This window comes from Hypanus sabinus, chromosome 14 (assembly GCF_030144855.1).
Source record: "Hypanus sabinus isolate sHypSab1 chromosome 14, sHypSab1.hap1, whole genome shotgun sequence".
Classification (NCBI taxonomy): domain Eukaryota; kingdom Metazoa; phylum Chordata; class Chondrichthyes; order Myliobatiformes; family Dasyatidae; genus Hypanus; species Hypanus sabinus.
Genome location: NC_082719.1, coordinates 16,375,225 through 16,399,568, shown reverse-complemented (window position 1 = coordinate 16,399,568; position 24,344 = coordinate 16,375,225). Strand labels below are relative to the sequence as shown.

Sequence of the window (24,344 nt, the reverse complement as noted above, 5' to 3'; positions counted from 1 at the left end):
ACTGTGTTTTATTAGCTTTGTTTATGAAAGGTAGAGCATTAAGCTGATATTGTGAAGAAGCCAGATGAAGTGGATTTGTCCTGCTTTCTGTGCACAGGAATGTGGCAGTCTCAGAATGTGAGTGTAACTCTCACTTCAGCTAGCGGCTTAATAAAGGGGGTGATAACCCCTGGCCCAGCCAAATTTAAGAAATCTCATTTGGGTGGATGCTGCATGATATGTCTCAAACATAACACAATATACAATTAAACGATTGAGCTTTATAATTCTTACCTTGACTATAAGTAAAGTAAACAAAAAAAAGAAAAAAAAAGTTTCTCATGAAACTGTCTATTGTGCAATGTCGGAGCTCACTGATAAGCCGGTTGTCCACCTTCAACTATCGCTGACCTTCAGACCCTCGCTCCAAGTCCACTCCATACGGCAGTCTACCAACTCTCCCCATTCACGTCTTCTCCCCTCATCTCTCCCTGGCAAAAGACCGCAAAAATCTCTCTTCCAGATTCACAAGAAACAACAACATTTCCCCGCATTCTAAAACCCCGTTATCTCTAGTCATAACCCAAACATTGCTGCTACAGAAGAACCATTACCTCAGTAGTGAAGCCTTACAGCGTGTTACACTCTCCCCCCACCAAATTTAGTCATGTCCTCATGACGTTGAGATAATTCACCAACCCGTCCTGCAAAACACAAAGCCTAATCCAGATGTAAAAGGCAGTGACATAGCTCCCCAGCACAGCAGGGGTCACACCCTGTTGCCCTGGTGTTATATAAGCCAACCTATCTGGTGCTCTCCTAATTCTGTGAGACCCATCATCTACCTCTTCTGGTTCCGACACTACTGGGGATACCTACGGTCTACCTGGTGAGGCCTCTCCCGATCTATCACTCGTGCCCACCTGTAACTCGGAGCCCTCTGTCCCGTGGCCAAACCCCACTTCCTCCCCTGCAGAGTCCTGTTGTAATCTAGGCTGCCCACAGATAGCCCCCCCCCCACATCACCTGTCTCAATAGGAGAAGGGCTGGAGTCTCTTCCTCAATCAATGGGGAGTTAGCAAAAGGCAGCATATAACACACATCCAAGACCTCATCCTCCAAATCAGTATCCCTCTCAGAGGTGGGGGCCGGCCTAACCTCCATGGTCCACAGTCCTCTCCCACTGGATTCCTCCTTCTTCATCCCATTACTTTTCCATCCATCACCTCCCAACTTGTCACTTCACTCTCTCCCCCACTTTTCCCATCAAATGCTTCACCTATCACCTTCAAGGTTGTACTCCTCCCCCACCTTCTTTATCTAGCTTCTTCCCCCTTGCTTTTGTGTCCTTATGAAGTGTCTTGGCCCAAAACTTCAACAGTTTATTCTTTTCCATTGATGCTGCCTGACTTGCTGTGTTCCTGTAGCACTTTGTGAGTGTTAATCTGGATTACCAGCATATGCAAAATCTCTTTTCTTCCCATTTACTAGCAGCAGGACAATACTTTTTTATATCTTGGTGATATAAATCCTCATCCAGGTTAAGTATATCTGGCTCTGCCACCTTCTCAGGCACTGCATATCAAATTGCAAGCATCTTCTGGGTGAAAATAAGATCCTCAAATCCCCTCTAAACCTCTTACTCTCCACCTTAAATCTATGCCACCTGGGCTTCGACACCTCTACGTGGGGAAAAGGCTTGTTACTATCAATCCTATCTTTTCCCTATCATAATTTTGTATACTGCTATCATCACTTTGGCCCCATCAGCTCAAAAGCAAACAAACCAAGCCAATCCAGTCTCTTGTAACTTAAACAATCCTTTCTCTGAAACATACTGATGAAACTCCCTGCACTACGTCTAGTGCATTCATGTCTTTCCCCATTACAACAATAATATATAAAATTGTATCTGTGCTCTAACCAATGAGTTTTAAGATTGCAACACGATATTGGTTTGAATCCTATCAAAAATGTCCAGGGGCATATTGAACATAGAACATTACAGCATACTGAACACAGCGCATTACAGGCCCTTTGGCCCACAATGTTGAGCCAAGCAAAACTTTGCTTGAGAAATTTGATCCAATTTGGCATCCACAAAGACCAGCATAGACAATACTGTATATTTGAATTTTAGGGTAGTCCCATTGTTGAAAAAGCTATACAGAATATACAAAGAAATTATAATGGTAAAATCTACTCTTACATGTTTAGTTGTAATGCTGTAGTGTCTCCCCATCTATAGATCATATCAGTAAAAATAGACCTATGAATTGCAAACACACAAAAACATTCGTAATTCCAAATTCATCACCTGATAAATAGATGCTCTGATTGTATCTGTAGCTTCAAGGTTAGAAGTTTCATTTGCCTTTCTGTCCAAGATTTTTAAAGTTCCCAAATACCGAGGCTCAGTTGTTTTTGATTGTGGGCTTTTTCCAATTGAAGAACATTCCAGACTCTCCACTGATGAATTCAGAGACCTGTGAAAATTGCAAACTTTTTCTTGATTTCTTGATCCCAATGTTAAACAAATGAAGATGTGAAAATGGCAAGGTGAAGTCAAATATGATAGGAAAATCAATGTCACACACAAACATGACTCTGTGGACATAAACAACCCTCAAGTATGTTCCTTCCCTGATGCTAAGGTTAACAATGTTACCAATGATTCAGAATATTCTCAAGTACAAGACATGTACACGATAGTATAAATGTGATGTGATAGGTTGAGTAAGGGAAGAGTGAAGGTAGGGAGATTAAAAAAGTAAGACTCAAGGACTATAAACCACATGTTACTGAAGGTAGGAACAGCAAAGAAATACATGACTGAAAAGCTAGTGCAGGAGGGAGAGATCAAGTTCTTGGGCAAATGGGATCTCTTCGGACTGCAGATGGCTGTACAAAAGGGATGGATTACACTTGAACTGGAGATGAACCAAGCAAAACACACAAAATGCTGGAGGAACTCAGAGGACCAGACAGCAGCTATGGAGAAGAGTAAACAGTCAAAACCCTTCATCATGACTTCATGTCACTTCTTCGGCAGTTTGAACGGGGCAAAACTGCGCAAGCATGTGAAGGTCAGCCTGTGAGACAGCAGGAGAGTTTAAAAAGTGAGATTAACAGAGTGAGCGACGGAGTAGTGGCAGAGTAGGAAGGCTTTGGCTCGAGAGGCTTCGGCGAGCAGAGGCTGAGGACGAGCTTCCTTCCAGTGAGGTAAGGCCAGGTAAAATCCTTTAACTGAACTAATTAACTTAGAAGTTGGTAATGGAGGCAGCAGTTAGGGCAGTTGAGTGCTCCGTTTGCAGGATATGGGAAGTCAGGGGGAGCACAATTGTCCCTGATGACTACACCTGCAAAAGGAGCATCCAGCTGCAGCTCTTCACAAAACGAGTTAGGGAACTGGAGCTGGAGCTGGATGAACTTCGGATCATTCGTGAGGCAGAGGCAGAAATAGACAGGAGTTTCAGGGAGGTAGTCACCCCTAAAATTCAGGAGACAGGTAGCTGGTAAGTATACCATTTTGGATACTGTTGGTGGGGACGACCTACCAGGGACAAGTTGCACTGGTCTTGTCTCTGGCACCGAGACTGCACCCTCAGCTCAGAAGGGCAGGAGGGAAAAGAGACCAGTAGTAATTGGGGATTCGATAGTTAGGGGGACAGATAAGAGGTTCTGTGGGAGAAATCAAGAATCCCGGAAGATCTGTTGCCTCCCTGGTGCCAGGATCCGCGATATCTTATATCTTATATTGAGTTCTCAGTATTCTCAAGAGGAAGGGTGAGCAGCCAGATGTTGTCGTCCTTGTAGGGACCAATGACCTGGTTAGGAAGAAGGGGGAGGTCCTGCAAAGAGAGTTTAGGGAGTTAGGTGCAAAGTTGAAGGACAGGACCTCCGGGGTTGCAATCTCAGGATTGCTACCCATGCCACGTGCTAGTGAGGTTAGAAATAGGAAGATAATGCAGCTAAATAAGGAGTTGGTGCAGGACAGAGGGCTTCCTGTTTCTGGACAATTGGGCCTTGTTCCAGGGAAGGTGGGACCTGTTCTGACAGGAGGCGTTGCATCTGAACTGGAGGGGGACTAACGTCCTTGTGGGAAGGTTTGCTAGTGCTGCTCCGGGGGGGGTTAAACTAGATTTGCAGGGATAGGGGAGCCAGAGTGTTAGAGCAGACAGTGAGGTGGAGCAGGATAAAGGTCATGCGAGAACTGCAAATATAGTGCATGGAGTAAAGCCAGATCTAACATATAAAGAGGCTTTGAGGAAAGAGAAGCAGAATAAAGGCTGTAAAGGTAGTAAGGTGGAAGGGCCAAGGTATGTGTACCAGGGCAGGAATGGATGCTCAATATTCCTGGATTTCACTGGTTTAAAAGGGATAGAGAGGGCGGAAAAAGAGGAGGAGGGGTGGCGTTACTGGTCAGGGATACTATTACAGCTACAGAAAGGGTGGGTAATGTAGCAGGATCCTCTTTTGAGTCAGTATGGGTGGAAGTCAGGATCAGGAAGGGAGCAGTTACTCTACTGGGAGTATTCTATAGGCCCCCTGGTAGCAGAGATATCAAAGAGCAGATTGGGAAGCAAATTTTGGAAAGGTGTAAAAATAACAGGGTAGTTATCATGGGTGATTTTAACTTCCCTAATATTGATTAGCACCTGATTAGTTCCAATGGTTTAGATGGGACAGAGTTTGTTAAATATGTCCACGATGGATTCCTGTCACAGTATGTTGACAGGCTGACTAGGGGAATGGCATACTAGATCTAGTATTAGGTAACAAACCTGGTCACGTCACAGATCTCTCAGTGAGTGAGCATCTGGGGGACAGTGACCACCGCTCCCTGGCCTTTAGCATTATCACAGAAAAGTACAGAATCAGAGAGGACAGGAAAATTTTTAATTGGGGAAGGGCAAATTATGAGGCTATAAGGCTAGAACTTGCAGGTGTGAATTGGGATGATGTTTTTGCAGGGAAATGTACTATGGACATGTGGTCGATGTTTAAGGATCTCTTGCAGGATGTTAGGGATAAATTTGTCCCGGTGAGGAAGATAAAGAATGGTAGGGTGAAGGAACCATGGGTGACAAGTGAGGTGGAAAATCTAGTCATGTGGAAGAAGGCAGCATACATGAGGTTTAGGAAGCAAGGATCAGGTGGGTCTATTGAGGAATATAGAGTAGCAAGAAAAGAGCTTAAGAACGGGCTGAGTAGAGCAAGAAGGGGGCATGAGAAGGGTAAAGTAGGGTAAAGGAAAACCCCAAGGCATTCTTAAATTATGTGAAGAACAAAAGGATAGCAGGAGTGAAGGTAGGACCAATTAGAGATCAAGGTGGGAAGATGTGCCTGGAGGCTGTGAAGGTGAGCGAGGTCCTCAATGAATACTTCTCTTTGGTATTCACCAATGAGAGGGAACATAATAATGGTGAGGACAATCTGAGTGAGGTTGCTGTTCTGGAGCATGTTGATGTTAAGGGAGAGGAGGTGTTGGAGTGGCCTGACGGAATATTCCCTAGGCTGCTCCACGAGGTGAGGGAAGAGATTGCTGAGCCTCTGGCTAGGATCTTTATGTCCATGTTGTCCATGGGAATGGTACTAGAGGTTTGGCGGGAGGTGAACGTTGTCCCCTTGTTCAAAAAAGGTAGTAGGTATAGTCCAGGTAATTGTAGACCAGTGAGCCTTACATCTGTGGTGGGAAAGCTGTTGGAAATTATTCTTGAGGTTCCGGTGACGTCATCGTCGAGAATGGCAGCTTAAGTCACTAGCTCCTCTGGAAAAACGCGTATTAAGCCCCGTTATCCCATCAAGTATAATACTTTTTGAAAAATATTTGAACTGCAAACAAAAGGCTTTAAAAATGTTTCTGAATATGAAGAACACTATTGGGCAATTTGGATCAGCTACTCAGGAGTTCAAAGAATAACTGAAGATAATATAGAAAAATCCACATATAGCCCTCTCAAGTCAACCTTCATAGATGGCTTTAAACCAGGTGTTGTCAAAATGGTGAAGCTAACAAAAGCAAATTGGAATGTAATTGTTGTTTCCTACATTGAGGTAGTAAAAACTGCCAAACAAGGGAAGCAAGATATTGAAGTCTGAGTAAGATCAGTACAGATGAAGCAACTGTCTACAATGGTTAACCAATGTTAATTTACTATTTGGAAATGAATGCAATGCACTTTATGTGCTCAATTATTTAGCCTTCAAGGAATACAAAGCAAATTTGGACAAGGCATGATGGCAACAAGAGAAAGTGATTTACCTGGGAAAGGAAATTTCCCAAGGCAAACAAAAAATCACTGAAGATTGCACAAAGGCAACAGTCCAGCAACGTTTTTGTGCAACTTCAAAAGAGCATGGTACAAAAGAGCAAGCTTTGATTTGGATGCTGACATTGCTCAACCCCTCACTAGCCTGCTGAAAGGCAGCAAGTGCTCTGATTACCTTGTGACTCAAGTGATTCACTGTTCTTGGGGCACTTAATATATCATTCAACAAGCAAGTCCAGCAAATTCAGCTGCAGAGTTGCTATGGATATGGAAGATTATGATGACTGTGACTGTGGAAGAATATTAACATGTGAAGAAGATGCAAATTACCATAAGGAAGTGCCTTGATTAAACCCAGATGTGATTCTGTACACTGATGGCTCCTCAACCATTGTGGGAAGAATTTTGAATGACTGGTAAGGCTGTTGTCAGAGAAAACTAAGTGATGACCTGAGGAAGCATGACTCCTGGTACTGCAGCACGACAGGTAGAACAGGTAGCTTTGACTGAAGCCTGTGAGCTAGCAGAAGGAACATCACATCTTCACATCTACACTGACTCTCGATACCTTTTTGGAGATGTTAAACACATTGGAAACTTATGGAGACAAAGAGGATTTCTTACAGCTGTGGAAACCCCAATCAGAATAACCAACTATTACGAGAACTTCTGAAAGCCATACAACTACCATCAGAATTTGTTGCCTTAAAATGTAAAGGTCACTCCAAAATTACCACAGAATGCATTCGCAGACGAAACTGCACAAAGAGCAGCAAGAGGAGGAATAAAGAAAATAGACAAAAGAGAAGGAAACTTGCTAACTATAACTGTGGAAACAAAGTTGAATTCTGTATTACATAGGACATAGAACATAGAATAGTACAGCACATTGCAGGCACAATGTTGTGCTGACCCTCAAACCCTGCCTCCCATACAACTCCCCCCCCCCACCTTAGATTCCTCCATATACCTGTCAAGTAGTCTCTTAAACTTCACTAGTGTATCTGCCTCCGCCACTGACTCAGGCAATGCATTCCACACACCAACCACTCTCTGAGTGAAAAACCTTCCTCGAATATCCCCCTTGAACTTCCCTCCCCTTACAGATGAACAAGAAGATATTTGAGAAATGCAAAATCAATACTCAATCCAAGAGAAGTAATTCTGGATGGAAATGGTGGGTTGTTAAACTATGATAGAGTATGCAGATATGGCATGAGTCATAAACAAATGGCATCAACTGAACTGCTTCCTCTTCTGGCATAGCAGAAACACTTCCTTGGACACATTGGAGTGCAAGAGGTGACCGACAGATCCTCCCAACAGTGGTGGAATACAAAGTGTTATGATCCCAGCCCCCTCCTTTGTGAGAATCGCAAGAGCACCCGTTGGGGGGGGGGGGGGGTCAGTAGACCCAGGAAGTGAGAGAGAGAGAAACGTGAAAAATTGCACGTCCCACCAGGGATACAGAATAAGATGCCAGCAACTATTGTCTCATGGAGACCACGTGAAAAGCCCTCGGGCAAGGTGGGCTGGTTGAGAGAGAGATTGCATCATCCCAACCTGATTGACACCTGCGACCCCGTGAGGAAGTATAAAGGAGAGTCTCAGGGGGACAACCCCTCAGACGCACCCAGAAGACACGAGAGAGCGATCCCGCAGCAGCGCGATGCCATTCTGAAGGAAGCCACGTGCGTTAGATTCCGGGATTGGAATTTGTGGCTGGAATCACAGGAAACCGCTTTTAACTAACATCGGGGAGAGGGAACCAACGCTTCCCCGATTTCACGGAAGATTCATCAAGACTCGGCAAGTTCTTTCTCTTCTCCCCCCAATCTCTCTCTCTCGGTCACCCCACGCAAAACACAGCGATTTTCAAAGGGCTGAGGCCCGCAGACTTTCAGAGTGACTTTTATATTTCCAACGGACAATCTATTAACCCCTAGACACCAGCAGAGCTCACTTCTTAATGATGATGATTACTATACCCGCGCTTTAGATTGAATGTTGACAATGTGCACTATCTGAATGTATGTATTAACCCTACTTTTGTGTCCCTTTACGAATAAAACGTTTGAAAATAGTGACATCAGACTTCAATGGACCTCTCTATCTTTGCTGGTAAGTTCTCCAGTTACGGGATTCTTAACAGTTGGGGTTCTCGTCTCGGGATTTGACACCAAATTGGGAGGCCAGTGAATCGGGCTTGTAAATTAAAAACTTGAATCTGGTTACGCGGGTAGCCAGACGGGAAACCAGCAAAGATGGACGTGGGGGAATTTATGGAAAACCCGACGGTGGGGCGCTAGAGGCGGCCACCAAATCAGACTTGTTAAATTTGGCGAAGGGGTTGAACCTCACAGAAGTGAGGTCGTCCATGAAAAAGCGGGAGGTACGAAGGGCCATAACCCAGTATTACATTGGGAAGAAGGTGTTTGAAGCTGAGGTATTGGGAGATATCCCTGAAGAGATACCATCAAGTGGGACGGTTCAGTTAGAGGTGGAGAAATTGAAGTTGGAACATGAAATTAAGTTAAAAGAGCTGGAAGCGGCTGAGAGAGAGAGAGAGCGAGAGAGAGAGAGAGGGAAAGGCAAGAGAGAGAAAGGGAAAGGCAAAGGCAGCATGAAATTAACCTAAAGAAGCTAGAAGCAGAAGAGAAAGAGAGGGAACGGGCCAAGAAAGAGAAGGAACGGGCCGAGAAAGAGAAGGAACAGGCCGAGAAAGAGAAACAGAGGCAACATGACCGGGAAATTGAGAAGATGAAGAACGAAGAGATCAAGGGTTAGACCAAGTAGAGCGGTTTAATGTTAGTAGGGAGTTGAGATTGGTGCCCCCGTTCGAGGAGACAGATGTCGATAGCTATTTCTTGCTTTTTGAAAAGGTGGCAGTAAATCAGAAGTGGCCAAAAGAGCAGTGGGTGGTGTTGTTACAAAGTGTGTTAAAGGGGAAGGCCCAACGAGCATATGCAGCCTTGTCCCTGGAGGAGGGAGTAGCAGAGAATTATGATGAGGTAAAAAAAGTAATTCTCCGGACTTACGAATTGGTACCTGAGGCCTATAGACAAAGGTTTAGAAATTTAAGGAAAGGGTGGAATCAAATGTATACCGAGCTAGCCCATGAGAAGGGGGTGCTCTTGGACCGTTGGTGCACCGCGAAAAGAGTGGGCGAGGATTATGGGCGTCTCAGGGAGTTATTTTTGATTGAGGAATTCAAAAGTTGTGTTCCGGAGGAGATTTATTTGAATGAGAAGCCGGATAAGTCCATTTCAGAATGTGCCAGGTTGGCGGACGAATATGCCCTAACCCACAAGACAAAGACTCCCTCGAATAAAGGTCCCCAGAGAGAGCGTGGGAACGATCGAGAAAGTCCGACGAGTGAGGCAGAGGTCCCACCGGGAGCGAGCGGGGGAAAGGCAAGACGGCCAGAGGGCTCCGGGTTTGACCTGTTTTAATTGTGGAAAGGAGGGGCACATTGCATCTCGATGCTTTGCTCTGAGGAAGGAGATAGGAAGAGGGAAAACCACAGTCCCTATCGGGTGTGCCATGGTAATCAGCAAATCGACCAGAGAGCTGAGGGTAGACAAAGTACAAGAGGGTTCTGGGAGTTGTCTGTCACACGGAACCGTGTCTGTGACGGAGGGAGACACACCAGTTTCGTACGAATCTGGAGGGATACGGGCTCTGAATTATCCCTGGTTAGCCGTAAGGTACTAGAATTTGGTCGGGAAACGGGTATGGTAAAGGTGGAAGGAATAAATAAACGGATAGAAATGGTGCCCTTATATAAGGTCATTCTGGATTGTGAGCTGGTGTATGGATCAGTTGAAATAGGGGTGCCCTCAGAATTCCCGAGAGATGACGTGGACATCCTGCTGGGAAATGACTTAGCAGGGGGTAAGGTTTGGTCAGCCATGCTGCCGACCTGCCGACCGGAGAGTGTGGTAGCCCCGTCCCTAGCGCCCAAGGACCATCTCGCCGGCGGGGTCACTCGCAACCTGTCGAGAGAGAGAGCTGTGAACGAGAGCAGTTTAAATCTGGCCAAGTTTGATTTGGCCGAGACGTCTTTGCCGACCCTGTGCCATGAGGGTTTCGAGGGTGGTAAGACGAAGAGTAGTAAAGTGAAAGGGGGTAAGGGAGAAGAGATAGATCTGCCTTTAGCGAAGAGAAAGGTCCTAAAGGTAGGAAATAAAGATGAGAAACAGATAAAGCTGTCAAAAGGTCCAGAGTTGGACATGGATGATCTGTCTGATTTGGCAGAATTGTTTGAAGAACTTGAGAGTTCTAAAGGTGTTCCCGATAATGAGAAGAGGGCACTCCTAGATGGAAAGGATACCCTTGCCTCGAAGGAGTCTGCTCGCAGGGTTGCACCTTCCCCGGGTGGGAGCTGCCCAGAGAGTAACTGGGAGGATCGGGGGAAGTTAGAATGTGGAAAAGGTACGGGTGTTGAAAGCCTGGAAGAGGCCAATGTCCTGTTTGAGTGTGTCCGAGATGGGGATGCACGAGGTGCTGAACCTGGTAACGGAGCTCAGAAGATGTCTGAGGTATCTGATTCAGTGGAACAGGACAGTGGCCGTCCTTGTGGGTCAGATGGACTCGGTTCAGTGGGAAAAGGGTTAACCTTGGTAACCGGGGAAAGTGTGAGTTCCCCGGCGTCTGTACTCGAAGGAGTGTTCAAAGTTAATGCAGAATTTAAGAATGGGGGGGTGAGGATTGTTGGCAAAGGAAACTAAAAGTCTGTAGTTTCCAAATCGAAGGAAGAAATCTTAAACCTGGCAGATCGCTCACAGAGTGAGCCGGGGAATAGCGGGGCCCCCCACTCTATTGTTATGCCAGGATGGGGCGTGAAAAGGCTGCCTTCGACATGCTACTTGAGCGAAGAGTTCGAATCAAACACCAATACCCTGAAGGGGACTGATAAAAGGGCCAGCCACCTGGGTAAAATCAAAGAGTTGGGTGGAAATGGTCTAAGTCTGGGGCATGGTGTTGCTAAAGTGACCCCGATGAGCGGGGCGGGCGGGAGTTCACCACGCAAAACTACTCAAGTTCCCCACGGGGGGGCTCGCCGGAAAAGAGGCGACGGTTAATGGAGGTGCCATTGTTAGACAGCCAGGCAGGTTGAACGGGTTTGCGCCAAAGCCTGTGAATAATAAAGACAGCCCTTTGGAGACCTGCCGGTTAAGTTAAACGACTGAAACGATTAGTATTCGCGTAAACTTTTGTAAACGCACCTAAGCTAAGGTCACACCTCCTTAGTTTTGTTGCTTAGAAAAAAAAATTAAATAGGTGGTTATTGAATTGAAATCTGATGTACGGTTCGCAATGTTAAGATATGAAAGAAAGGGACACTGTAATCGTTAACTATTTAGATACTGACTTGAATGTATAATGGTAGTATTTTGTGAAAAGTAAAACTTGTGTATTGTGTTAGATCCAAAACTCCTGCAAGACGGTGGACCACTCCGTTTTAACTGCTGGTAAAACGTCTTTTTAAGAGGGGAGATGTTATGATCCCAGCCCCCTCCTTTGTGAGAATCACAAGAGCACCCGTTGGGGGGGGGGGGGCGGTCAGTAGATCCAGGAAGTGAGAGAGAGAGAAACGTGAAAAATTGCACGTCCCACCAGGGATACAGAATAAGATGCCAGCAACTATTGTCTCATGGAGACCACGTGAAAAGCCCTCGGGCAAGGTGGGCTGGTTGAGAGAGAGATTGCATCATCCCAACCTGATTGACACCTGCGACCCCGTGAGGAAGTATAAAGGAGAGTCTCAGGGGGACAACCCCTCAGACGCACCCAGAAGACACGAGAGAGCGATCCTGCAGCAGCGCGATGCCATTCTGAAGGAAGCCACGTGCGTTAGATTCCGGGATTGGAATTTGTGGCTGGAATCACAGGAAACCGCTTTTAACTAACATCAGGGAGAGGGAACCAACGCTTCCCCGATTTCACGGAAGATTCATCAAGACTCGGCAAGTTCTTTCTCTTCTCCCCCCAATCTCTCTCTCTCGGTCGCCCCACGCAAAACGCAGCGATTTTCAAAGGGCTGAGGCCCGCAGACTTTCAGAGTGACTTTTATATTTCCAACGGATAATCTATTAACCCCTAGACACCAGCAGAGCTCACTTCTTAATGATTACTATACCCGGGCTTTAGATTGAATGTTGACAATGTGCACTATCTGAATGTATGTATTAACCCTACTTTTGTGTCCCTTTACGAATAAAACGTTTGAAAATAGTGACATCAGACTTCAACGGACCTCTCTATCTTTGCTGGCAAGTTCTCCAGTTACGGGATTCATAACAAAAGTTTGTGATGCAAGCATGAAAAACAGCTGAGAGATGTACAACATGCCAGAAAACAAATCCTGGATCAGCAGAAAAGCTACAGTGCCTACAAAGAGCATTCACCCCATACACCTGGAAGTTTTCACGTTTTATTGAATTACAGTGGATTTGATTTTTTTTACACAGATCAACAGTAAAAGACTCTTATGTCAAAGTCAAAACAGATCTCTACAAAGTGATCTACATTAATTACAAATAAAAAACACAAAATAATTGATTGCGTAAGTTATCACCCCCTTTAACATGATACACCAAATCATCACTGGTGCAAATACCAAATTGCCTTTGGGAGTCACATAATTAGTTAAGTGGTGATTTGTTTTTGGAGACCTGTGTGCAGTCAAGATATTTCAACTGATTGTAGTAAAAATACACCTGCATCTTGAAGGTCTAACTGCTGGTGAGTCAGTATCCTGGCAAAAACTACACTACGAAGACAAGAGAACACTCCAAGCAACTCTGCAGAAGAGGTTAATGAAAAGCACAAGTCAGGAGATGGATATAACAAAATTTCCAAGTCAGTTAAGACAATCATTAAGAAATGGAAAAAATGGCACAGCTATAAATTTCCTTAAAGCAGGCCATCCTCAAAAACTGAATGACCATGCAAGAAGATGTTTTCATCAGACCATAGAACCTTGAAACTAGGCATAAAAATGTTTCAGCACAGCCAAGAAGGGGCAAAAGGCTTGTTTCTGTGCTGTAATGTGTAATGTGTGCTGTGTTCTAAGGGGACTAGTGAGGGAGACAACTCTGGAGGAGTTACAAGGTTCAGTGGCTGACATGGGAGGGACTGTGCAAACAACAACTGTTGCCCAGGTGCTTCACCAGTTGCAGCTTTATGGGAGAGAGGCAAAGAGAAAGCCACTGCTAAAAAAAACTCAAATAAAATTACGGCTGGAGTTGCCAGAAAGTATGTGGGAGACTCTGAAGTCAGCTGGAAGAAGGTTCTATGGTCTGATGAAAACAAAATTGAACTTTTTGGCCATCAGACTAAACATGTTTGGTGTAAGTCATCAAATCATCAAAATCATCCCTACTATGAAACATGGTGATGGCTGCAACATGCTGTGGGGATGCTTCACTGCAGCTGGCTTGGGAAGGCTTGTGGAGGTAGAAGGTAAAATGAATGCAGCAAAATATAGGGAAATCCTGGAGGAAAACCAGGAAAACTGTGACTTGGGAGAAGATTTGTTTTCCCCAGGTATAAAGCCAAAACTACACAGGAATGGCTTAAAAATAACAAAGTTAACACCCTGGAGTGGCCAAGTCAGAGTCCAAACCTCAATCTAATTGAGAATTTGTGGTTCGACTTGAAAAGGGCTGTTCATTCATGATTCCCATACAATCTGACAAAGCTTGAGCAGCTTTGTAAAAAAGAATGGAAAAAAATTGTAGTGTCCAGATGTGCAGGGCTGATAGAGACCTATCTGCACAGACTCAAGGTTGTAAATGCTACTGAAGATGCAGCTTCTAAATACTGACCTGAAGGGGGTGAATACTTATGCAAGTAATTACTTTGTTTTACATTTGTAATTAATTTCCATCACTTTGTTGGAGATCTGTTTTTACTTTGACACAGAAGTGTCTTTTACCGTTGATCAGTGTCAAAAAAGGGGGTTCCGGTGACATCGTCGTCAAGAACAGCAGCTTAAGTCACTAGCAGCTCCAGAAAAACGCATATTAAGCCCCATTAACCCATCAAATATAGTATTCTTCTAAAGTATTTTAACTGATAAGAGGGGCAAGAATGGGGAAAAAGAATGGAAATAAAAAAGCAACACTGCGGAGCCTGCAGCCAAGAGGAGTGCAGCGAGCGGCTCTCCTACACGACAGCATGCTAGCGAGGCGGACGCTGGGCCTCGTTCAGGAAAAGCAGCAAATATGATCGAAATTTTGAAAGAAATAAGGGAGTTCCAGAAAGATATAAAACAGCAGCTACATGATATTAAGACAGAGCTCACCAACGTCAATCAAAAAGTAGTGGTGGCAGAGACTCCAATTGAGAAAGTGGAAGATCGCGTTCAAAATGTGACACGGATACTAAGTAAGACGATAAAAATATTAAATCAACAAGAAGGTAATCTGCTTGACCTGGAGAGAAGATCACTGTGGAAAAATATCAGAATATACAATGTTCCCGAAGGAGCAGAGGGCTTGTCTATCACGGAGCTTGTCAGAAAGTTGCTGCGGGACGCGCTGGAGCTTTCCTCGACTATGGAGCTGGAAATTGAGAGAGCGCATCGTGCGCTCATCCTGAAGCCTACCCAAGATAGAGCAGATAAGCCACGCTCAATAATAATAAAATTCCTTCAATACAGTATCAAGGTGGAGATTCTACAAAGGGTCTGGGGTAAGAAGACAGTGTTTTTAGATGATAAATTAATATATTACAACCAAGATTACCCCCCCCCCCCGAGGTCCTGCAGAAACGTAAAGAATACTCTGAAGCGAATACTAAAGCAAGAAAGGATTAGATTTCAAACTCCATACCCTGCTAAACTTTGAATGTTTTATCAAGATGGAATCCAAATGTATCAGACAGTGGAAGAGGCGACTACAAACATGAAGGCCAGAGGGTTGCCCGTCAGCGTGATCAAACCGAGGGAAAGCCTGGCAGAGGAATTATCCCACTCTGCTTAGGAAATAGAGCAAGAATTGAAAAGGCAGGAGATGGAAGGAGGCCGAGAGAAGTACATCAGGAAGAGACTGGGAGTTTTCCAAAGACAACCTTCATCCCCTCCAGAAGAGCCATAAGGTTTGGCTAACTTTAAAAATGTTGAGAAGCTAAACAGAAGCAAAAATAGACGGTGATATACCTATCTCGAGAAATACTTATTATTACGTGGATTTTATATTACTTAGTTGTTATTCTTTATTCACTCACTTACTCCTTTTTCCCCACCAAAATGAAAAAATATATGTGTGCATATATGTGGATGCATGTGTATATATATATATATATGTATGTATATGTGTGTGTGTGTGTGTGTGTGTGTGTGTGTGTGTGTGTATATGAGTACACAGGGAAATCTTTTCTGTGTAATGGATTTGTTCACTGACTTTTATGAATACTGCAATGGGGGCCCTCAACTCACAAGTAGGAGGGGTTATCCCCCACAGCTAGACATTTCCTCTAGCTCAATGCAGGGTCATCTACCAGAGAGCTCAGCCTTGGAATTACACATTCATTGCTATTTTTGTTATTATTTGCATTTCTTGGTTCTTATTTGTTCAGGGAGTAGATCAATTAAGCTTCATTCTGCTAATTTCAATGATACATTGGCAGATAAATAAAGATGGCTAAGGATAAAGTAAAATTCATTTCTTTTAATGTCAATGGACTATTAAATCCAATCAAACGTAATAAAATTTTATCCAAAATGAAAAAAGAACAAGCCCATGTAGTATAGGAATACTGTACTGTACTGTATAGTACAGGAAACTCATTTAAGTGATAATGAGCATAAAAAACTAAAGAGAATGGGCTTCACTAATTTGTTTTTCTCCTCATATAAATCAGGACATAGGAGAGGAGTTGCTATTCTTATCTCAAGTAAGGTAAATTTTGAAAAAGTATTTGAAATGGGAGATAAGGAGGGCAGATATATTCTAGTAAGGGGGAATATAGATGGAAATTCAGTTACTCTGTTGAATATATACACACCCCCGGGAAGTGATATTGGTTTCTTTCAGAAAATTACTGATATTATGGTAGCGGAAACAGAAGGTCTCCTGATATGTGGGGGAGATTTAAATTTACAATTACAACCAAACTTACTCTTCCAATAGAAAAACCTATGAAACAAAATCCTTACATAAGAAAGTTAATATACTTTTTGAGAATGTTGGTTTAATTGATATATGGAGGGACCTTTTCCTCAACAGAAGGGATTAGACTCATTATTCTGCTCCCCATTCTGTATATACAAGAATAGACTATTTCATAACATTTGGAAAAGACAAAGACAAAATAAACACCTGTGGAACTGGGACAATAGATGTAAGTGACCATGCACCTATATATTTATCTGTTGATTTTCACCTACAATCAAATAATACTATTTACTTATTCAAGTCTACTCAATGATCCGTACTTTATGGAACAAATTAAAAATGAAATTGGTCTCTACTTAGAATGTAATGATAATGGAGAGGTTTCACCTCCCATTTTATGGGATACTCTGAAGGCAGTCTTAAAGGGGAAAATTATAGTGATATCTTCATATAAGAAAATTATAAGGAATAAAACATTAGAGGAATTACAAAACAGGCTGAAGGAACTAGAGAAAAAACACAAATTGAACTTGGCTCAGGATACATTAGGGGAAATTAAAAAAAATTAGGAATGAAATTAATAGTTTGGCTATGCAAGAAATCAGGAAAAATGTAATGTTTCTTAAACAGAGACATTATGAAAGTGGATCAAAGTCTATGAAAATACTGGTGTGGAAACGGGAAAAAAAGATAGCAGAAAATACAATTCATAGAATTAGGGACCCAAGAACGAAAATGATAAAAATTAAACTAAGTGAAATTCAAGAAGCATTTGAAGTGTTTTACAAAACGCTATATTCCAAAGTTCCAGGGGGAAGCATAACCCAAATTGCCACCTTCTTGAATTCTCTAGAATTACCCATTTTAAGAGAAGAATGATGACTGCTAACATAACTGAAGTTGAAATAAAAGCTGCAATTAGTAGGCTTAACTTAAGCAAGTCACCAGGATCAAATGGGTATATGGCAGAGTGGTACAAAAAATTTAAAAATGAGTTAATTCCTGTTTTACTCCCCACACTGAACTGGGCTCTAAAAAAGGCACAAATGCCACCTAGTTGGAAGGAAGTGATAATCTCAGCTATACCAAAAGAAGGCAAGGATAAAATGAAATGCGGGTCATTTAGACCAATATCCGTTCTTAATGTAGATTATAGATTATTTACGTCCATCATGGTCAAACAATTAGAGGAGTTTCTACCCATACTGATACGTAACGATCTGACAGCTTTTATACGACAATGCCAAACACAAGATAATATACAAAGGACACTTCACATTATGGATCATATACAAAAAAATAAAATCGAAGCAATAGTGATAAGCGTGGACAATGAAAAGGCATTTGATTCCGTTAATTGGAATTTTCTTTACAGAGTTTTACATAGTTTTGGTTTCCAAGACACAATTATTAAAACTATACAGACATTATATGACAACCCTACTGCTAGGATTAAAATCAATGGATATTTATCAAATAGTCTTACCCTAGAAAGGGGCACGAGACAAGGTTGTGCATCATCACCGCTACTCTTCACATTATATCTTGAGCCATTAGCTCAATACATCAGACAAAATGAAGATATCAGGGGAATTATTATTAAAGGGATAGAGCATAAATTGGCTTATTACGCAGATGACATTTTGATCTACCTAGGGCAACCAACATACTCTTTACCTAAATTGATGCATTCCTTTGAACAATATGGTCAATTATCAGGATACAAGATCAACATAATTACCCAATTACTTACATATTACTATAGCCCACCAAGAGAAATTGCAAGTAGATATCCCTGGGCATGGCAAACAGGGTCTTTCAAATATTTGGGCATCATTATGCCAAAAGATTTGGCAAAATTATCAGAATGTAATTATCAGCCTTTATATAAAAAAATTAAGGAAGATAATGCAAGATGGAACCTGATTCTTTTTTTCAGTCTCAGTTCAAGGATTGAGTCTATTAAAATGAATATACTGCCCAGGCTGTTATATCTCTTTCAGACCCTACCAATAGAGATTAATCAAAATCAATTCAATGAATGGAACAAGATGTTATCAAGGTATATTTGGCAGGGTAAAAGGCCTAGAGTTCTTCTCAAAACTTTGCAATTAACAAAGGAAAAGGAGGGATGGGGCCTACCTTCTCTTAGAGATTATTATTTTGCAGCACAGTTGAGAGCTGTGATATGTTGGTGCAACCCATCATATCACACTTAATGGAAAAACTCAGATTTTACACCAAATAAATTGGATGCTAGATTTAAGGACTGGACAGCTAAAGGAATAACAGTTCTTTGCAACATAATGAAAGAAGGAACACTGTTCAGTTTTGAAATGCTTAAAGAGAAACACTTATTAGAAAAACAAGATTTTTATCGGTATTTACAGATGTGACAATATGTTAATAAGACGTTTAAAAATGTAACCAAGGCAAGTACATGCTTGATAGAGCTATTTAGAAAACCATATAATTCAGATAACTGTAGTAGAGTCATTTCAAGCATGTATAAGGGGTTGTCAAATCTTAAAACACATTCGACTTCATACATTAAAACAAAATGGGAAAAGGAAGGAGGGATAATTATATCTGAGGAAGAATGGAAAATAATATGGAGGTATCAATGGAAGTGTACCAGTTCACAGAAATGGAGGGAGTTTGGATGGAAAAACTTGATAAGGTATTTTATTACACCCTCTCAGAAATCCCATTATGATAGTAACCTCCCTGTTTGCTGGAGAAATTGTGGAAATCAAAATGCAAATAATTATCCTATTTTTTGGGACTGCCCTGGTATCAAAGACTATCGGAGGGGGATACACAATGCCCTACAAGACATCTTTAAATGTGAAATACCCTTAGAGAGTAAGACCATATATTTTGGAAATATACCTCAAGAATGGCTGAAAAGAGATAAATATTTAATTAATATACTGTTGGTGGCTGGTAAAAAGACTCTTACTAGGAAATGGTTATCACAGGAGAGCCCAACTTTAAATGCATGGACGGAAATTACAATGGACATTTACAAAATGGAGAAGACAACAGCATCTGTTAATCATAAGCTGGAACAATTTGATTCATACTGGGAAAGATGGTTTAACTACATAATGCCTCATAGGCCTGATTTTATCCTCACAAATCAATGACTATGTTGTAAAAAAGATCACTCCCTACTTGTACATAGTTTTTTCTTTCCACTCTTTTCTATAAGTGTACACCTCAGAGAAATACTATGTGGAGATTTGTAACATATGATTATATGATACATATGTACAATGTCTGAAATACATCTTATGGAAATGTTTGTTTGATGATGAACTTCAATAAAAAAATGAATTACAAAAAAAAGATCAGTGTCAAAAAAGCCAAATTAAATCCACTGTGACTCAGCATTGTATTGAATTGACTTTATTTCTTACATACTTCACATACACGAGGAGTAAAAATCTTTACATTACGTCTCCTTCTGAATGTGCAATCATAGTCTGATGACCTGGTGGAAGAAGCTGTCCTGGAGCCTGTTGGTTCCAGGTTTAATGCTGTGGTACTGTTTCCCAGATGGTAGCAGCTGGAATAGTTTGTGGTTGGGGTGACTCAGGTCCCCAATGATTCTTCAGGACCTTTTTGCGCAACTATCACTGTAAATCACAGTAATTATAGAGAAGGACCCAGGGTTGAGATTTTTGATCGGAAAAAGGCTAACTTTGAGGAGATGCGAAAGGACTTAGAAGGAGTGGATTGGGACAATTTGTTTTATGGGAAGGATCTACAAACGTAATAGAGAAATGGAGGTCATTTAAAGGTGAAATTTTGAGGGTACAGAATCTTTATGTTCCTGTTTGGTTGAAAGGAAAGTTTAAAAGTTTGAGAGAGCCATGGTTTTCAAGGGGTACTGGAAACTTGGTTCAGAAAAAGAGAGAGATCTACAATAAATATAGGCAGCTTGGAGTAAATGAGGTGCTCGAGGACTATAAAGGATGTAAAAAGAATCTTAAGAAAGAAATTAGAAAATCTAAAAGAAGATATGAGGTTGCTTTGGCAAGTAAGGTGAAAATAAATCCAAAGGGTTTCTACAGTTATATTAATAGCAAAAGGATAGTGAGGCATAAAATTGGTCCCATAGAGAATCAGAGTGGACAGCTATGTGTGGAGCCAAAAGAGATGGGGAAGATTTTGAACAACTTCTTTTCTTCGATATTCACTAAGGAGAAGGATATTGAATTGTCTGAGGTAAGGGAAACAAGTAGAGTAGTTATGGAAACTATGATGATTAAAGAAAAGGAAGTACTGGCATTTTTAAAGAATATAAAAGTGGATAAATCTCCAGGTCCTGACATGATATTCCCTAGAACCTTGAGGGAAGTTAGTGTAGAAATAGCAGGGGCTCTGACAGAATTATTTCAGATGTCATTAGAAACGAGGATGGTGCTGGAGGATTGGCGTATTGCTCATGTGGTTCCACTGTTTAAAAAGGGTTCTAAGAGTAAACCTGGCAATTATAGGCCTGTAAGTTTGATGTCAGTGGTGGGTAAATTAATGGAAAGTATTCTTAGAGATGGTATATATAATTATCTGGATAGACAGGGTCTGATTAGTAACAGTCAACATGGATTTGTGCGTTAAAGGTCATGCTTGACAAATTTTATTGAATTTTTTGAAGTGGTTACTAGGAAAGTTGACGAGGGTAAAGCAGTTGATGTCGTCTATATGGACTTCAGTAAGGCCTTTGACAAGGTTCCACACAGAAGGTTAGTTAGGAAGGTTCAATCATTAGGTATTAATATTGAAGTAGTAAAATGGATTCAACAGTGGCTGGATGGGAGATGCCAGAGAGTAGTAGTGGATAACTGTTTGTCAGGTTGGAGGCCGATGACTAGTGGTGTGCCTCAGGGATCTGTACTGGGTCCAGTGTTGTTTGTCATATACATTAATGATCTGGATGATGGGGTGGTAAATTGGATCAGTAAGTATGCAGATGATACTAAGATAGGTGGCGTTGTGGATAATGAAGTAAGTTTTCAAAGCTTGCAGAGAGATTTAGGCCAGTTAGAAGAGTGGGCTGAAAGATGGCAGATGGAGTTTAATGCTGATAAGTGTGAGGTGCTACATTTTGGTAGGACTAATCAAAATAGGACATACATGGTAAATGGTAGGGCATTGAGGAATGCAGTAGAACAGAGTGATCTAGGAATAATGGTGCATAGTTCCCTGAAGGTGGAATCTCATTTGGATAGGGTGGAGAAGAAAGCTTTTGGTATGCTGGCCTTTATAAATCAGAACATTGAGTATAGGAGTTGGGATGTATTGTTGAAATCGTACAAGGCATTGGTAAGGCCAAATTGGGAGTATTGTGTACAGTTCTGGTCACCAAATTATAGGAAAGATGTCAACAAAATAGAGAGAGTACAGAGGAGATTTACAAGAATGTTACCTGGGTTTCAGCACCTAAGTTACAGAGAAAGGTTGAACAAGTTAGGTCTTTATTCTTTGGAGCATAGAAGGTTGAGGGAGGACTTGATAGAGGTATTTAAAATTCTGAGGGGGATAGATAGAGTTGATGTGGACAGGCTTTTTCCATTGAGAGTAGGGGAGATTCAAACAAGAGGACATGAGTTGAGAGTTGAGAGGCAAAAGTTTAGGGGTAACACGAGGGGAGACTCCTTTACTCAGAGAGAGGTAGCTCTGTGGAACGAGCTTCCAGTAGAATTGGTAGAGGCAGGTTCGATATTGTCACTAAAAGAAAATGGATAGGTATATGGACAGGAAAGGAATGCAGGGTTATGGGCTGAGTGCAGGTTGGTGGGACGAGGTGAGAGTAAGCGTTTGGCACGTACTAGAAGGGCCGAGATGGCCTGTTTATGTGTTGTAATTGTTATATAGTTATATAAATGCCCTGAATAGTGGGAAGATCACATCCACAGATGTGCTGGGCTGTCTGCATCACTCTCTGCAGAGTCCTGCATTTGAGGGAAGTACAGTTCTCATACCAGGCAGTGATGCAGCCAGTCAGGATGCTCTCAATTGTGCCCCTGTAGAAAATCCTTAAGGATTTGGGGACTTGTGCCGAATTTCTTCAACTGTCTGAGGTGAGAGAGGTGCTGTTATGCCTTTTTCACAACAGAGCTGATTTGTACACACTAACTGAGGTCCTTGGTGATGTGGATGCTGAGGAACGTGAAGCTGTTCACCTTCTCAATCCCAAATCCTTTGATGTCAATATGGGTTAGCCTATCTCCATTCCTACTATAGTCCAAAAACAGCTCCTTTGTTTTTGTGACATTGAGGGAGAGCTTGACACCTGTGTGTCAGAGAGATGATCTCCTCTGTGTAGGCTGCCTCTTTATTATTTGAGATAAGGCCAAAAAATGTAGTATCATAAGCAAATTTAATTAGCAGAGGGAGTCAGCTGGAGACGCTCATGGAGTGAGTACTGTTTTGGATTCGCTCCATAACCTTTACTTTTTTTTAACCTTTCATCACCCTTATTCAGTTTATTTTTACCTATACCGAAAGTTTCTTTGTTAATTTTTTTTTGAACTTACTGCCAAGAGTTTGTTGTGAACTTTTGAAGATATGCAAACAGAAATGTCTCTCAGGTCTAAGGGACGGGATCCCGGACGCAATCCGAACGGTAACGGAAAGAAGCAGGCTCCGCCACAACAAACTCAATTAACTTATGAATTGTTTATGGAGGTTTTGGGTAAAAAATTTGATGAACTACAACGATTTTTTAAAGAAGATATAAAGGCTTTTCAAGAGTACATGGTTAAGACGGATTCAGTAATTAAACAGCAACAAGCTCTTATTGCGTCTCTGCAAGAAGATGCTCGGAAGCGAGATTTGACTATTGAAAAACTGCAACAGGATTTAATTTCGACCGTTAAGCTGATGGAAGCCCTTAAAGCCAAGAGTGACGATTTTGAGAATCGGTCCAGAAGACAGAACTTACGTATGCTTGGTCTTCCAGACGGCATAGAAAAAGATGACCCTTCGAAATATTTTGCTCAACTTTTAAAAGAAGCGTTTCCGACGATTTTCCCGAATAACCCTCCTTTATTGGATCGGGCACATAGAATTCGGCGTCGATCACCGAGTGCTACAGACAAACCTTCGGTGGTAATTGTCCGGTTCCATTATGTACATGACAAAGAACAACTTATACGGGCAGCTCGTCGAGCAGGAATGATTAAATTCAAAGAATTCTGCTTCCGCCTGGTCGAAGACTTTAGCCCTGACCTTTTAAAAAGAAGGCTTCTTTTTAAACCGTTGATGGCTGTATGTTATGAGAAAAATCTGAAACCTGCGCTCCTATACCCTGCGAAGCTACGAATATCTCCGTCGAATGCTCCACGACAGGTTTTTCTTTCAACTTCAGAAGCCAGAAAATATCTGGAGGAGAACTTCCCTACTGCTACAGACAGCGGTCTCTAATAAATGAACGATTCTGATCGTGTAAAATGGTTCTCAATCTCTTAAACCAGAATTAAAATCTGGTTATTGGTGTAGGTTCATCCTATACTTTATACTTAAGTTAAAGCGTGTTTTCGTCATATTAATTGTTCTGCCTTATACATTTTAACCAGTATACTACATTCTTGTCCATTAACTTTGCTCCTTCGAAGGTATATTTTTAATTTTTTGAAGGTGAATTTTTTTTTGATTAAGATGGTTTTTTGAAAAAGATTTTTGGTTTTGCTTAAGATGGTTTTACTTTTTTCTTTCTTTCGTCTTTTTCCTACAATGCATCGCTTATCATAGCTTAAATATTTTTTGTTTTGTCTGGGCTAGAGCCCGATTTATAATTTTTTTAGTGACTATATTCTTATTTTTTTTACAACTAACTATACTTAGAAATATGGTTATTATTATAGCGATTTTAATTTTTAAAGTTGGGGTGATTCTTTTATATATATCCTTTATATATGGAGTGCTTTTCAGCTGACATGGGGGTAGAATTAGTCTTACT

General features: G+C 41.8%; 1 protein-coding gene across 7 annotated transcripts in view; it reads right to left on the bottom strand.

Moving 5' to 3' along the window:
* LOC132404568 (microtubule-associated protein 9-like) overlaps positions 1 to 24,344 on the bottom strand; it is a 226,389-nt gene that overhangs the window by 63,757 nt on the left and 138,288 nt on the right. For all 7 annotated transcript variants that reach the window (XM_059988795.1, XM_059988794.1, XM_059988793.1 and 4 more), the window contains one exon: positions 2,297 to 2,465. In XM_059988795.1, the coding sequence (XP_059844778.1) occupies positions 2,297 to 2,465 (169 nt within the window). The remainder of the gene's footprint in view (positions 1 to 2,296; positions 2,466 to 24,344) is intronic.